The sequence below is a fragment of the Pituophis catenifer genome, unplaced genomic scaffold (genome assembly GCF_029215685.1).
Source record: "Pituophis catenifer annectens isolate HBS135680 unplaced genomic scaffold, rPitCat1.0.hap2 SCAF_1, whole genome shotgun sequence".
Taxonomy (NCBI): Eukaryota; Metazoa; Chordata; class Lepidosauria; order Squamata; family Colubridae; genus Pituophis; species Pituophis catenifer.
The window spans coordinates 169,251,795-169,269,281 of NW_027256881.1; the positions used below are offsets into that span (position 1 = coordinate 169,251,795).

Here is a 17,487-nt window from a genome sequence, read left to right on the forward strand (position 1 = left end):
CCAGACCTTTGATCTTCTTAGTTGCTCTTCTCTGAACTTTTTCCAAAGTCTCAACATCTTTTTTGTAATAGGGTGACCAAAATTGATTGTAGTATTCCAGGTGTGGTCTTACTAGGCAGGGTTTTGCAAAGCAGCACTAATACTTCACGTGATCTTGATTCTATGCCTCTGTTTATACAACCTAGGATTTTATTATCTTTTTTTGACAGCGGCTGCATGCTGCACGCTGCTGGCTCATGTTCAATGTTCATCCACTTTGATTCCAAGGTCCCTCTCACAGTTACTGCTTTTGAGCCAGGTCTCACCTAATCTGTACTTATACCTTTGATTATTCCTGCCTAAATATAAAACTTTGCTTTTCTCCACATTGAAATTCATTTTGTTATATAGGGCCCATTGTTCAAGTTTGTCGAGATCTTTTTGGATCGTGAGTTTGTCTTCTGGGGTGTTGACTATTTCTGCCAGTTTATTATTCATCTATTTGAAGTATATAGAGTTGTTATTAAAATGCAGACACAGTTACATAGATGTACTTATTATAAACACTATCATTAATGTTGTTATAACTAGACTCTGGACATTATTAAGTCTAAGATAACAAGCATGTGAATAGTGAATTCCTATTACTACTCTAATTATTACTATTATAACGATAGTCAATAAAAACTAGTTTAAAATCACCAAATTTAAAATGTATTCTTTGTCAGATGAGAAGCAGCTGCTTATTTTGTTAGCTTCTGCAGCTATTGAGCATATTGTTAGAGTATTTCTTTCAATTTGGAATGTAGGAATAAGATGGAAGTACAGTAACAAAACACTGTATATAGAAATCTCTAAGCAGTCCATTTTTAAAAATATACACTATTTTTGAAGCTTCAAGGGTTGTGTTATCAAAGAAAGTTACAGTTTGAAGCCTTATTACTTTATGATAGAGTGACTAGCTTAATAGATCAAGTTCTTTTATCTCGTTAAAGCATTGGCAATGTCATAAAATGCTTATGGACAAGCTGCATAATGTGGGATAGACGATATTGTAATCTGACTGATTTACAAGTGATTGAGCTAAAAGAGTAGATGCAAATGACTCTGCATTATTGGTGGGGGAGAATCACATTGGATGGCTAGGTTATGTGATGGCTAAAGAGTCATAGCCGTGTCTTGTATACTTATCACTTCAGTGATCATCTACTTATTGAGCATTCTTAACTTTCACTTGAATTCTAAGAGAAGATACATGGAGTAAAATTCTTTGTTAAGATCCAGTCATGTTGATGGAAGGAGAGATTGCAAAGTAATGGGAGATGTATAATTAAAAAATAGAAAATGGAAAAGTCAATACTGTTCACTCTGGACACTGCTTATAGCCATTAAAATTCTTTTTATTCTGCTCTGAATTTCCATCCGATGCTTATATATGCTTCTGAGTATCCTTTTGGACAAAAAGAGGTTCAGAGAGAACTATATAAGCAATGTTTCTTTTTATGTAGTCTCCTTATTTTGGAGAGCTCCAAAAGAAAAATCATTAGCCCAAAACGATTATAAATGACCTAAATGAAAGATAAGAGATCCTTATCAAATTTGCACATGATCTTAACAGGGTTTGTACAATTCAATATTATCTCAATAGACTTGAATTCTGAGTAAAATCCAATAGGAAGATATTCAACAATAATTGGGGTACTACAGGTTCAAATGCAGTGAGTACCTCAAGGTTCTATCTGAAATCCAATATTCTTCAACATCTTCACAATGTTTTAGATAAGGGGATAGAAGGTAAACTCATCAAATTTGCAGATGATAATAAGTAGGAGGGCAATCAAACTTGTGTCATCACGTCATCATGTGACATATCGTGACTTTTCCCCCCTTCACTAAAACAGAGGTGGGTGTGGCATCAAAATGTGTTGAATACCAAATTCGAAGAGTTTTGAAGCAGTCAAGCACTGAGGTAGTACTGTATATCTGATTGTTCCCTGCAAGGCTACCTGCACACCTGATTCCAACGTAATACAAGTAGTTCTCAACTTACGACCACTATTGAGTCCAACATTTCTGTTGCCAACCAAGAAAGTTAAGCGAATTTTTCCCCATTTTACAATCTTTCTTGCCACAGTTAAGTGAATCACATCAGATGTTAAATTAGTAACACAGTTATTAAGTTAATAATCTGGTTTCCCCACTGAGTTTGCTTGACAGAAGGTTGCAAAAGATGATCACATGACCCCATGATACTGAAACTGTCATAAATATGAGCTAGTTGAAAAGCATCTGAATTATGATCATATGATCACGGGGATGCTGAAATGGTTGTGTGAAAAATGGTGGTAAGAGCCATAGTGGCGCGGTGATTAGAATACAATATTGTAAGCTAATTCTGTTGACTGCCAGTAGTTCAATTCTCACTGGCTCAAGGTTGATTCAGCCTTCAATCCTTTCAAGGTCAGTAAAATGAGGACCCAGATTGTTGAGGGCAATATGCTGTAAACTGCTTAGAGAGAACTGTAAAGCACTATGAAATGGTGTATAAGTCTAAATGCAAGTGCTATTGCTGTAAGTCACTTTTTTCAGTGCAGTTGTAACTTCAAACAATTGCTAAACGAATGATTGTAAGTCAAGGACTACTAGTAAAATGTGCTCTTTTACCATTTCCATTTTAAAGTACTAAAATCTTTTCACTTTTTTTTATTGCAAAAGTTTTACAATTACATTTCACCCCATTTTTCCCCCCAACCCACCCCAAACTCTCCAACCTAACCCTCCCAAACCCCCCCTAACCCTCCCCCCCTGACTTCCACAGAATATAATCCCATCAAAATCCCCTTTTTATAAAACCTGAACCCCTCAATCCCCTATATAATTTTTCATCTTCACAAAATTCAAATATTTCTGTTTTTATATAATACTTTCAATAAAAAGCTATTTGATACTTCCTAGTTTGATATTTGTTCTGCACATAATCTATCCATTTTTTCCATTCCCATTCATAAGTCTCTTGTGAGCGATCTTTTAGATATGCTGAAATCTTCGCCATCTCTGCAAAGCTGGCCATCTTCAAAGTCCATTCTTCAATAGTGGGCAAAGCTTCATTTTTCCAGTATTTACCTATCAATAATCTCGCTGCTGTTATCATATACAATATCAACTTAATTTCATCCAATGTAAAACCCTTTACTATACCCAGTAAAAACAATTGTGGAGAAAATTGAATATTTTCTTCAAAACATTCTGCATAACCCACCATATTTTTATCCAAAAAGCCTTAACTTTCTTACAGGTCCACCAAACATGATAATATGTAGCATCTAAACAATCACATCTCCAACATTTTGGCTGAGCATTAGGGTACATACACGACAATTTCTTGGGATCTAAATGCCATCTATAAAACATTTTATAAAAATTTTCCCTCAAATTCTGCGATTGTGTAAATTTAACATTCTGAACCCATATTTTTTCCCATGTTTCCAACATCACTGGTTCTGTAAAATTTTGTGCCCACTTAATCATACAATCTTTAACCAATTCAGTTTCTGAATCCCTTTCTAACAAAATATTGTATAGCCTTTTAATATGCATTGGACCTTTCTCTTTTATATGTCTAACCAATTCTTCCTCATGCAACATAATACCAGTTTTTTGGTCCTCTTTCCATCTCAGTTGAAGTTGATTATACTGTAACCAAGTTAAATTAATCCCTTCGTCCAACAGTGTCTCTAATGTCTTCAGTTGCCATCTGCCCGCATCTGTAAAAAGAACTTCTTTATATAACCCCCCCCCGAGTGACATTATATTTGTATTCCACATAATATGACCAAGATCCAGCCATAACGGTATTTTATAATCCCATTTGAATCGGTGCTTCTTCCAAACTCTCATCAAGGAATCTCTAAGTATATGGCTTTTAAATACTTTATCCACTTTATCTTCATAAAATAAGTAAGCATGCGATCCAAATTCAAGGTCAAAACTTTCTATATTCAATATTCCAGTCTTTTTCCTTCCAAACCAATCGCTTGCTTGAGTCAAAGCTGCTGCTTCATAATATAACTGTAGGTTTGGGAGTTTAAGACCTCCCCTTTCTGGAACATCTTGCATAATTTTCAGTTTCACTCTCGGTTTTTTCTCGTTCCAGACAAACTTATTCAGTCCTCTTTGCCATTCTTTCAATTGTTTATCACTTTTAAGCACCGGAATCATTTGAAACAAAAAAAGAAATCTTGGCAAAATGTTCATCTTAACTGCTGCTATTCTTCCAAGTAAAGACAGCTGCAGTTTTTTCCAAGTCTCCATATCTTTCTGTACATCTCGCCACAACACCTCATAATTATTTTGAAACAATTTCATATTCAATTCTTCAACCTGAACTCCTAGATATTTAACCTTTGGTACAATCTCAAAACCTGCCCTCCTTTCAAGTTCGTGTTTTCGATCTTGTGTCATATTTTTAACTATCATCTTAGTTTTTTTCTGATTCAATCTAAATCCTGATACTGTACCATAGTCTTTTATAATGTCTTTCATCTGGATTATTGATTCCATCGGCTGTGTTAGGGTAACAACCAGATCATCTGCAAATGCCCTTATTCTGTAATCCTCTTGCCTTATCACTATTCCTTTCAAGATACTCGAATCCCGTATTGCATTCAACAAGACTTCTAGTGTTAAAATAAATAACAATGGGGATAACGGACAACCTTGTCTTGTTCCTTTCTCAATATTAAAATCTGTTGTCAAACTTCCATTAACAATAATCTGTGCCTTTTGTTCTTGATAAATTGCTGAAACCGCCTGTATAAATTGATCCCCAAAGTCCATCTTTTTTAAAGTCTTTAATAGAAAATTCCAATCCACTCTATCAAAGGCCTTCTCTGCATCCAGGAAAACCAGCACTGCAGGGATCTGTTTATTCTTCTCAAGATATTCCAATAAGTCTATAACTTGCCTTACATTGTCCTTCATATATCTGCCTTCTATAAACCCCGCTTGATCATCATGAATCACCTCTTGAATTACTGGCATCAACCTGTTGGCTAATACTTTTGCATAAATTTTATAATCATTATTCAAAAGAGATATTGGTCTATAGTTCTCCGGTTTTTTAGGACCTACTTGCTCTTTTGGTATCAAAGAAATATAAGCTGTTTTCCATGATGGGGGTATTTTACCCCCTTGTTGTATATTACAAAAAAAGTCTCTGAGTTGTTCCACCATTTCTGCTTGCAAAGTTTTATAATACACTGCAGTCAAGCCATCAGTTCCGGGAGCTTTAGCTGTTTTCAATTGTTTAATTGCTACTATTATCTCCTCAACTGTTATAGGGTGATTCATTCTTTCCTTTTGTTGTTTGGTAATTTTTGTAACTCTTTTATTTTCTAAATATTTTTCTATAAATCCATTCTGTATGTCATCTTTAGCATATAATTTGGTGTAATAATCTACAAAAGCTTCTTTAATTAATTTTTGTTGAAAAATTTCTTTCCCTCCAATATCGATATTATCAATAATCCGCATACTCTGCTTCTTCCTTAATGTATAGGCCAACCATCTGCCCGGTTTATTGGCATTGCAAAATATATTATGCTTTGCATATTGTAAATTTGTTGCAGCTTGTTCCGCCATAAACATTTGGAATTGATCTTTCAAAAGTTTTATAGCACCACTTATTCTTTCGTCTGTTGGATTTTTAATAAGTAACTGTTCTTTATTCTTTATTTCTACTTCCAGTTCAAATCTTTTCTTTTGTCGATTCAGTTTATGTTTAGAGTTCATATGAATGAGTACCCCTCTCATGTACGCTTTACTCGCATCCCACACAATTTCCATTGGGGTACCCTTATTCAAATTTATTTCAAAAAATTCTTTAATCTGTTTTTTAAGTTCTGTTATGTTTTTTTCATATCTAAACAAATTTTCATTTAATCTCCATGATCTTCTCTCAGTCTTTCCAGTCTCAATTCCTATCCATACTGGACTATGATCGGATAGAGTTCTTGGAAAAATCTTAGTTCTTTTTGTTTTAACAAGTAAATCATTTGATAATAAAATAAAATCAATCCTAGAAAAAGATCTATGTCTATCAGAGAAAAAAGTATAGTCCAAGTCTTTTGAGTTATGTATTCTCCATACGTCTTTTAATTCCAAATCTTCTTTCATATCAAAAAAGGTTTGTGGTAGTCTGATCCTTGACTTCGCCAGACTCTTTTTATCTAATTTGGAATCAATTACTCCATTCCAATCTCCCATAATCAAAATAGATCTGTAATCCCATTGCAATATTTTGGTATGCAAAATTTTATAAAAATGATCCTGTTGTTGGTTAGGAGCATAAATTCCAATCACAAGAATTTGGCCATATACAGTGTGCAGTTCAATTGCTATAAACCTGCCACCTTCATCTGCTTCTATAATTTTAGCTGATAGTCTTTTATTTATGTAAATAACCACACCATTCTTTTTTTCCAAATTTGAAGCTATAAAATGTATTCCTAATTTTGAATTTATCAAATATTTTTGATCTTGTGTTCTGACATGAGTTTCTTGTAAGCAAATTATATCATTATTAAATTGTCTCAAATATGTAAATATCTTCTTCCTTTTCTGTGGTGAGTTCAATCCATTCACATTCCAAGATAAAAACTTAACCGTCATGTATACCTTTTTGAAGCGACGATCAGAATTGCCGGATATCTTCCGAGACCTTCGGCTTTGCTCCCCCCATGGCTTCACTTTCTTGACTCCTTTTTTGAATTGTTGTGCCTTAGCTCTTTCCTGTAATTGTTTTTCTTTGAGTTGTTTAGAGACTGCTCGAGTTATACGCTGGTCTTTGGCTTCAGCCATTCGAGCTAGGTCCAAGGCCACATCTCTTGTAGTCAAAATTGGAGAAGATTCTAACAGGGGCTCCTCCAGAAAACCTCCTGTAGCACCCTGCATTTCCACTGGCTCTGATTCAACCTGCTTAGGCTGCTCTTCCAGCTCTTGCTGAGGTTGCTTCTCCTTATCACTCTCCTTTATCTCCAACCCAGTAGATGTACGTGGGGATGGTGATCTCTCTTTAAAAACAGTATAATAGAAATGTTCCGCCTTTTCAACAGTATTCAATCGATATCTTTCTCCATTGTACTTCAAAATTATACCAGTTGGAGCATCCCACCGAAATGGAATCTGTAATTTTTTTAATTCATTTACTAAAAAACCAAAATCTTTTCTATCTTTCAACATCTTTGGCGGTAGTTCTTTATAAATTCCAATTTGAGTTCCCTCCACTTGCACAGAAGAAAGAAAAGATTTTTGCAAGATATCATTTCTCATTCTTCTATCTGTAAAATATATCACCACATCTCTAGGCAGTTGTCTTTGTCTGGCCACCCACGAGTTCACTCTGTAAATTTTGTCTATTTTGTAAAAAATCTCTTCAGAATTAATTTTTAACAACACAGCCAAAGCATCAGCACAAATCTGTCTCAAGTCTTGTCGGTCATTCTCCTTAATACCTCTAATTCTTATAGCGAATTCCATAGACCGGAATTGCATCATAGTAATTTCGTTTTCAACTCTCTGCATTTTATTATCCACATCAGAAATTTTGAAATCAGTATCCTTTATTTTGACATTCACTTCTGATTTAAATTCTTCCAATTTAGAGTCCACTTTAATAATAATTTCTGACAAGCCAGACACCACATTTGATAATTTATCAGTCACCTTGCCATAATTCTCTTTCACCAACTTTTTCATTTCAATAATTTCCCGCTTGATTTCCTGTTGAGATTTTTGGAATTTATCATCCATTTCCTGTTGAGATTTTTGAAAATTATCATCCAGAGCCTGAGTAATAAATTCTTTTAAACTTTCAAAATCAAAATCTTTTTTCTGACTCTGCTGAGCAGAAGGAAACTGCTGTTCAGACTTGTGTGTGGGGGATCTCCCCCCTGCTGCCTTGCCTTCCTGTTTTTTAGAAGCCATTCTGCCACGTAGATTAGATTTTCTGAAAAAGGAGATCCTTTTTCCTTTTCCAGCACCACAAAGTCCTCTAAAAAAGTCCCCCAGGTTTAGTCAAATTGGAAATAGAATTAAACTGAAGCGAGCTCAGGCTTATTTTTAAAAAGGATTTTTTCTCCCTCTTCTCCTGTTTGTTTGTTACAAGCAGCGCAACTTTGTAACTTGTTAGAATAGCTTTACAAGACCACTCTCACTCTCAGCTTGTTAACACTGGAGCTGGGCGCCATTTTTTCAAGCTGCTTCACTCGCTCTGATTTTTGCTTAGATCAAAAAGTCACAAAAAAAAGTAATACTTGCAGTTTCTTGGTTTAAAGGTTCAGGTTGTTTTTTCCGCTGATTAATGAAGTTAATTTCAATCAATTTGGATGTTTGCTGCAGCCGGCTTGCTCTGCAGCAAGCAGAGTCGTCCCACGCCGTCCGGAGTCTCAGCAAGTTGAAAGGGAGCCGCGCCTGTTTCCTCCCCAGTAGCGATCTTCTGGGGGCTCACAGGGGCTCGACCTGCGCCTTGCTTACTCTTCTCCTTCAAATCCTTCAGATTCTGGAGTTTTCAAGCCGCTTCTCAAAGTCGAAGCGGCTCTACAGACGGCGGGGCTGGCGGTCCTTAGAGAGGGACCGTCTTTCACCGGAGGCAAGCAAACTTTTCAATTCACTTACTTTTAAGATAAATTGGTATTCTACCATCCTATAGCCTTTTTGGTAACCAATAACGTTTGGATTTTTTTCTTTAACCAAGACAAGGTAGCAATTGCTGGGTGGCTGCATAATAGTATAAGAGGATGCAACTTGCCAAATTTCATAGATCACAGTTCAGGTATTTTCAAATTAGTCTTTTGACTAGTAACTATTTGGTCTGCCCGTTTCTACAACATCTAGAAAGCTCCATTGTTATTCCCTAATATAATGACTGAGGTGCACACTCAGAACCAGAACAAAACTAGAATCATAGAATTCTAGGGCTGGAAGGTACTTGGAGGTCTTCTAGTCCTGCCCCTTGCCCAAGGCAGGTGTCCTCATACTATCCCAGTCAAAAGGTTTCCCAATATTTTCTCGAATACCTCCAGCAATGGAGCACCCACAACTAAGGGAGACAAGTTGTTCAATTGATTTATTGTTATTATTAAGAAATTTCTTATTTCTGATGAAGTTCCATCCATTGCTTGTCTTGCCTTCATGTGCTATGGAGAATAAACTGATTACTGTACTTCCATTGTTTATTTCCATTGTTTTATTCCTTTGCTATTGTTATGTTTACATTTTTTATCATTTTCTTCCATTTTATTGTTATAAATTGCCCAGAGTAGCCCTATGATAAGCTGGACAGCAAATTAATTAATTAATTAGGTATCTATATCCTTCTTTCTGAAGACCTGAGAGGTCTTTTGATGTAGGCATACACTTCCAATTAAAAGCAAACTAAACGTCTCAGGTTTCTATATGACAGTTTCTTCTCAGAAGCTCTCTAATGTTCTAATCTGGTATATATGATTGTAATTTTGATATTTGAGGTAGTAATCAATGTGAATATATACGGTACTTGCTTTTTCCACATGAAAATTTTTTATTTATGTTTATTTCAACTACACAATAAACTGTAAAATGTAAATTGTATGATATTTATATCTTCTTTACTGAATGAATAAAAGATAAAATACCTTTAGGTTGAAATATTTTTAAAATATGAAATATTTCAATGGGGTGTACTGTGAATATATTCTAGCTCATAAACGTATTTTACTATTTCAGCATTATACCTTTATCTTAGAAGTTGCAACCAATGTCATCACTGTTATCTTTATAAATGCAGAATATCATCAGGGAACAGATTTTTTCCCCTCTTCCAGCTCACCCTGCTTACCCATCAAATCTGCTCAGAGGAGAAACTAACCTCTAAAAGAGATTTGATACATGGTGGAAAAGAGAGTATGAAGGTAGTTCCACAATATAATAGCAATAGCACTTAGACTTATATACCACTTCACAGTGTTTTAAAGCACTCTCTAAGTTTACAGAGTCAGCATATTGCCCCCAACAACCTGAGTCCTCATTTTACTGATCTCAGAAGGAGGGAAGGCTGAGTCAATTTTGAGCTTGGTGAGATCTGAACTGCCAAATTGCATGCAGCAGGAAGTCAGCAGAAGTAGCCTGCAGTACTGCATTCTAACCACTGCACCACCACAGCTCTTCAGTGGAATTTGCTCATGCCACACAGAATGAAGTCCTAAAATTGGCCAAACAATTTAGCAGGTGAATATTTGAATATATTCTGTGCTTAGGGCCAATTAAAATTAATATCACAGTTTTAACACACACACACACACACACAAAATATATATTACACCTACATATATACATTTTAATTACCTGGGTTTATGATTAGGAGAAAGAAATGGAGTTTATTTGGGTCAGGAAAGTTCACTTCACACGTACCTGAAAATAAATATAAAAATCTGAAATAAATAAATAAATAATTTTATTTCTCTACCACCCTTCTCCCTAAGGACTCAGGGCGGTGTACAGCCTATTAAAAACACAAAGACAAACATCAGTTAAAAAATAATTAAAATTATTACATAATTTCGGCTCAGATTTAAAACCCCAAAATTTAAAACCCAATTTAAAAATCATTACATTGATAGCCCGGCTTGGCAGAACAGCAGGGTCTTGAGGGCACAGCGAAATACATGGAGGTTGGAGATCTTACGCATTTCCGGGGGCAGTTCATTCCACAGGGCAGGGGCTCCCACAGAGAAGGCCCTCCCCCTGGGTGTTGCCAGCCGACATAACTTGGCTGATGGCACCCTGAGGAGACCCTCTCTGTGGGAGCGAACTGGCCGGTGGGAGGCTGTTGGTGGCAGAAGTCGGTCTCGCAGGTACCTGTGCCAAATAATTGACAATTTCTAATGTTTATGACCAGGATGAGAAAATATAGAAACAAAACAAAATGTGAAGATTGTAAGCAATAATAAGGACTAATAAATTTTTTATGCAAATAAAAAATGTTCATCTCTTACAATAATTCTCAAATAATTCTACATTTTTCTGTAGCAAGCCCATTACTTAGGTTTTTGTATACTGCATTCATTTGAGTATATTATGGGACTCAGAAAACCTTGAAGTGCTTTATGCTTTTAAAGTTATTACCAGAATTTTGGTCCAAAATATAGCAGTACAGATGGACTTTGACTTACAAACATTCATTTAGCAACAGTGCAAAGCATTGAAAAAAGTGACCTATGACCATCACAGCATTTCCATGGCCACATGATCAAAATTTGGGCATTTGGCAACCGGCATGACACTTGCAAAATCCTTGGGTTATGATTGCCATTTGTGACCTTGCCAGCCAGCTTCAGACAAGTGAAGTCAATGGGAGGAAGCTGACTGTTTAACAATTGTAGCAATACGCTTAAAAACCATGACAAAAAGGTTGTAAAATCAGGCACAAGTCACTTAACAGCTACCTTGCTGAGTAACAGAAATTCTGGTCCTAGTTATGGTCATAAGATTACTACCTGTGATCATAGCATTGGTTTTTGGTCTGGTAAAATGTAAACAATCCCCTTAGTCACCTTTAGGAACTGAGTACTTTATTTATAAATGCCATCAACTGCTTTCATATATTACTTATGTGTGAGCATACAGATATTTCAGAGTAAAATATGCAACACATTGTTGCAAACTTCACATCCTGAATCATTAGGCATGATTAAAGCCAATAACTCATTTCAATAATATTTAATCTGTCAGCCGGATCTCCAGCATGGGTTTTCCCTTTGATGCTTGCTTGCTATCGGCTGCCATAGTAATGGGGAGGGGAGGCATGGCATTGGGGTTTGGGAAGAGAACTGGTGTAATGATGGTCCATGTGAATAAAAAAAGATTTGCTCTCACGAATTACATGCTGCTGAATGGAGTTGATTACCTTAAGTCAAGGCCAACCGTCCTGGAACTCCAATGGATGAAAACACCTAAAGATGTGCTCCACATGACACTATGTGGGACGGGGATTGGACATTCAGCCTGGGTCCCTGGGGGGGAGGGATTTGGGGAAACTTTTACTATGTAACTTTTGCGCCTTTTGGCTCAGATCTTGCTTTTCTTTTGCTGCTATCATTTCAAACTCAGTAAAAGTACTATTCTCTACTTCAACGGAGTCAGGGGTTTTCTTTCTTGGGATTTGAATGGAGGCAGGCCTGACATTAAGCAAGATCTTCTTTATCGGCCAACCCAGAGACCTAGTGTACCACGGGGGCTGAGCACACAATGTCAACCCATGGGAGCAACCAGGAAGACTGAGGAGCCATGGGGTCGACTTCCCCCCAGCCACACCGCTGCCGGGGGGAGACAGAGTGGCTGGAGGACCTGCAGCTCCAGTCCGAGCTAAATGGTCATTGGGGGTAAGATGCATTGGTTCCAGAGAAGCACCCGCCCCCAGGGTAACTGTCGCCAGATGCCGGCGGGTAAATGATGCCTTGCAGGAAGCCGACAAAGAGGACCTCCTGCTGACACATGCTCTGTAACTTCTGCACTAAGCTCTCAAGAGTTGGAGAGCTCAGGGGGCCCTTGCAGAGAAGTATGCCCTGCCTGCATGCAAAGAAGCTGGAGAGGCAGCAGTGGGAGCTGGTGTCTCTGCAACCCTAGCTGTGATTACTGCAGTTCAGCAGGGGCCAGCTCCAGCTGCTGGCATCCCAGAAGCCACGGCCACTGCAACCCAAGGCCCCCCAGTGTGGGGGCATTCCCCTGAGGTGCCGAATTCCAAAGGATCCTCAAGAAGCCTTCCCTGGACCCGGCAGTGTTGTCTAATTATCGTCCGGTCTCCAACCTTCGCTTTGTGGTGAAGGTTGTTGAGAGTGTGGTTGCGCAACAGCTCCCCCAACACCTGGATGAAACGGTGTATCTGGATCTGTTCCAGTCAGGCTTCAGGCCTGGGTACAGCACGGAAACGGCATTGGTTGCGGCATTGGTCGTGTTGGTTGATGATCTCTGGAGGGCTCAGGACAGAAGTTGCTCCTCTGTCCTGGTCCTATTAGATCTCTCAGCAGCTTTTGATACCATCGACCATGGTATCATGCTGCACCGGTTGGAAGAGTTAGGGGTGGGGGGGCACTGTGTTGCAGTGGTTCTCCTCCTTTCTCTCCGACCGGTTGCAGTCTGTGTTGGCAGGGGGGCAGAGGCTGACCCCGAGGCGCTTCATATGTGGGGTGCCACAAGGGTCGGTCCTCTCGCCCCTTCTGTTCAACATTTATGTAAAGCCGCTGGGCGAGATCATCCGTGGTTTCGGGGTGAAGTACCATCAGTATGCTGATGATACTCAGCTGTACATCTCCACCCCGGACCACCCCAACGATGCCCTTGAAGTGATGTCCCGGTGCCTGGAGGCCGTGCGGATCTGGATGGGGAGAAACAGGCTCAGGCTCAACCCATCCAAGACCGAGTGGCTGTGGTTTCCGACGTCCCGATATAGTCAGTTGGTGCCATCACTGACTATTGGGAGTGAATTGCTGGTCCCCACGGAGAGGGCTCGCAACTTGGGTGTCCTCCTGGATTCACGGTTGTCTTTAGAAGAGCATTTGACGGCCGTGACCAGGAGGATTTTTCATCAGGTTTGCCTGATTCGCCAGTTGCGTCCCTTTCTGGATCGGGACTCCTTACACACAGTCATTCATGCCCTCGTCACTTCCCGCCTGGACTACTGCAATGCTCTCTACATGGGGCTCCCCTTGAGGAGCACCCAGAGGCTCCAACTGGCGCAGAGTGCGGCTGCGCGGGTGGTTATGGGAGCGACATGGCGTTCCCATGTAACACCTCTCCTGCGCGAGCTGCACTGGCTCCCAGTGGTCTTCCGTGTGCGCTTCAAGGTCTTGGTTACCATCTTTAGAGCGCTCCATGGCTTAGGACCTGGTTATCTACGGGACCGCCTGCTGCCACCAGTAGCCTCCCACTGGCCGGTACGCTCTCATACAGAGGGGCTCCTCCGGGTGCTGCCGGCCAAACAATGTCAACTGGCGGCCCCCAGGGGGAGAGCCTACTATCTGGAATGAGCTCCCCCCGGAGATACGGAGGATCCCGGATCTACGCACCTTCCGCCGCGCTCTCAAGACCTTTTTATTCCATCAGGCTGGCCTGGCCTAATTTTTTCCCCTTTTTCCCTTTTTAAAACACAAATTTTAATTCGTTCTTAATTTATTGGGGTGTTTTAAATCTGTCTTTGGCCAAATTGTTTAATTCAGTTTTATTCAGTTTTAAATTTTGTATTTATGTGTTTTTATCCTGTGGCTGTTCACCTCCCTGAGTCCTTCGGGAGTAGGGCGGTATACAAATCAACTAAACTAAACTAAACTAAACTAGTTGGGAGTAAAATACAGAGGGGATCCCAAAGCCCTGGAATTCTTCCTAGCTCAAGTCTAGAATCACACGTAGGAATATGGGGAGGATTTTGCTTCAGAGGCAGCCAAAGTGTCACCATGGCCCTGGAAGGGACCAGAGCAGATTGGATGGTCACCCTTCACAATGATGATGCCCCCCAACTGAGGGATTATGACCAGTTTATGAGGGCGCTCCATGTGCGGTTCGAGGATCTCCTAGCCGAACGCAAGGCTAGGACCAGGATGAAGATCATAAACAAGTGGTGAAATGCACTTACCTTCGCTACTGGTTCAGGAATGTGAGCGGAGGGAGTTCCTGAAGTTGTTAGGCTCTGCCTAGGGTCTAAGCTCCGCCCACCACCCTCAAACTAACAGGGCCTGTGAACATGTGAACTCGGTTCTGGAACAGTATCTCAGGTGCTATGTAAACTACCAGCAGGACAATTGGGCCGACTTGCTGCCTTTTGCAGAGGTTGCTTAAATAATTCGATCCACAGTAGCACCGGTTTGACCCTGTTTAAAGTTGCTTCTGGTGAGGATTTCGTATCAATTCCAGAACTGCCCCAGGGGAAACATCAGATCCCTTCTTTAGTGGACCTGGACGAGGCACATCCACCCCATAAAAGACAGGCTGACAAAAAAAGAGCTATACTGAAAGAGTTTCAAGTAGGGGACAGGGTCTTCCTATGTATTAATTACTTACAGACCACCCAGAAATCAAAGAAATGTAGGCCGTTTCCCTATTGTTAGGATTGTAAATCCAGTCACGGTACAGCTAGAGCTACCCAAACCCCTTAGACAGATCCACCCTGTGTTTCATGTTAGCTTGTTGAAACCTGAGCCTGTCTCTCCTCTTCAACCAGGCCAATCAATTCCCCTCATCGAAGGTGAACAACACTTCAAGATCAAAGAGATCCTGGACTCCAGGAAGCACAGGGGGAAAATACAATATTTGATGGCTTAGAAACATTTCCCCCCCTCACAGTCTGAGTGGGTGAACCCTCAGGATGTCTGGCCCCTAAACTCCTACAACTGTTTCACACTAAATACAGTGACAAGCCTTAAAGTTGTTTTACTCCCCTGTATGGTAGATTGCTTCTATCCTGTCTATTTTGTTTTATGTTTTTTCCTTAGGGCTAACGGCTCTACTGCAGCAAGGCAGAATGTTAGCCGGATCTCCAGCTTGCTTGCTATCGGCTGCCATAGTAACAGGGAGGGGGGCATGGCATTGGGGTTTGGGAAGAGAGCTGGTGTGAAGATGGCCCATGTGAATAAAAAGGGAAGTTTGCTCTCATGAATTATGTGCTGCTGAATGGAGTTGTTTACCTTAAGTCAAGGCCAACTGTCCTGGAACTCCAGATGGATGAAAACACCTGAAGATGTGCTCCACATGACACTATGTGGGAAGGGGATTGGACATTCAGCCTGGGTCCTTGAGGGGGAGGGATTTGGGGAAACTTTTACTATGTAACTTTTGCACCTTTTGGCTTTTCTTTTGCTGCTATCATTTCAAACTCAGTAAAAGTACTTCTACTCTACTTCAATGGAGTTGGGGGTTTTCTTTCTTGGGATTTGAACAGAGGCAGGCCTGACATAATCACTTTGTTTAAGCCTTTACAGTTAAAATTGAAATGTTTGATATCTGATGAATCAGAATGTCAAATGTTAAGCTTTTTTCAAGATACCTTAAGAAAGGAGGAATATGCAAAAAACTAAACACAACAATTTCCCCCAAAAAGAGTTAAGGATAGAAGAACTGTAATATCTATCTGGTAACCTCCCTTAATTATCATTTACAACAAATGACAATTCCAGAAGGCCTTATGTAAATATCCCTCAATTATTTTAAATGTGTGACATAAGGATGAAAAATTAGGATTTGAATACCCCTTAAAATATGCTAAAAACCATACTTACAAGGTAAATTTATTTCAAGTTCTGCAACTTCTATTAAAAATGAAATAAAATATTATTAGTCAATGTCAATTTTATTTACCATTTTGATAAAGATATTTCAGCTGTATTATAAGTAGTAAACCATTAACAAAAACTAATGAAACCTTTTTTATAGCACTGCTAAACAATATAAAACAATCCATTAAAGATTTAATTTAAAAAGTAAGCAATAAAATAATTTTAATAAAACAGCAAATCAGTATAGTAAGTCATAACAGCATTATACAAAATAAACACTAACTCAAATAATTAAAGCAAATCATACAAGGTAAAATACAATTGTCACTGTTTGATTTGAAAGAGAATAGAATATATTTTCTATATAGAGTTTATTTACTACAACTCTATATAGAGTTTATGTACATATATGGCTTCTATTATCAGAGTCCAAAGAAAATTTCAGAAGAGTAAAAATCAAAATTCTCAATTTAGGCTGTAGTAGTAGAAATCAATTCATTCATAAATTCATAATTATTTAGAGAAGGGGATACACAATGAGAACTCATCAAATTTGCAGACAATAGCAAGCTGGGGAGAACAGCCAACATTTTAATACAAACTCAAGGTACAGAATGATCTTAATAAATTTGGATATGTGTCCTATTTAACAGATCCAACTTTAACAGATTAACAGAGTTGGAAGGGACCTTGTTGGTTATCTAGTCCAACCCCCGCCCAAGCAGGAGACCCTACATCATTTCTGACAGATGGCAATCCAGTTTCTTCTTGAAAGCTTCCAGTGATGAAGCTCCCACAACTTCTGAAGGCAAGCTATTCCATTGGTTGATTGCTCTGTCCGAAAATTTCTCCTTACTTCCAGGTTGAATTTCTCCTTGTTCAGTTTCCATCCATTATTCCTTGTCTGGCCTATAGGTGCTTTGGAAAATAGCTTAATCCCCTCCTCTCTGTGACATCCTCTCAAACATTGGAACACTGCTATCATGTCTCCCCTAGTCCTTCTCTTCACTAGACTAGCCATGCCCAGTTCCTGCAACCGTTCATCATATGTTTTAGCCTCCAGTCCCCTAATCATCTTGGTTGCTCTTTTCTGCACTCTTTCTAGAGTCTCAACATCTTTTTTATAGTGTGGTGACCAAAACTGGATGCAGTATTCTAGGTGTGGTCTTACTAAAGCTTTATACAGTGATATTAATACCTCACTTGATCT

General features: G+C 39.1%; 1 protein-coding gene across 4 annotated transcripts in view; it reads right to left on the reverse strand.

The window, feature by feature from the left end:
- The window catches only part of UBE2F (ubiquitin conjugating enzyme E2 F (putative)), a 207,545-nt gene that overhangs the window by 109,431 nt on the left and 80,627 nt on the right, over nt 1–17,487 (reverse strand). For 3 of the 4 annotated variants that reach the window (XM_070933182.1, XM_070933179.1, XM_070933180.1), the window contains exons 3-4: nt 16,281–16,310; nt 10,360–10,425 (exon numbers count right to left, since the gene is read on the reverse strand). In XM_070933182.1, the coding sequence (XP_070789283.1) occupies nt 10,360–10,425; nt 16,281–16,310 (96 nt within the window). The remainder of the gene's footprint in view (nt 1–10,359; nt 10,426–16,280; nt 16,311–17,487) is intronic. The other variant, XM_070933181.1, reaches the window with a different exon arrangement.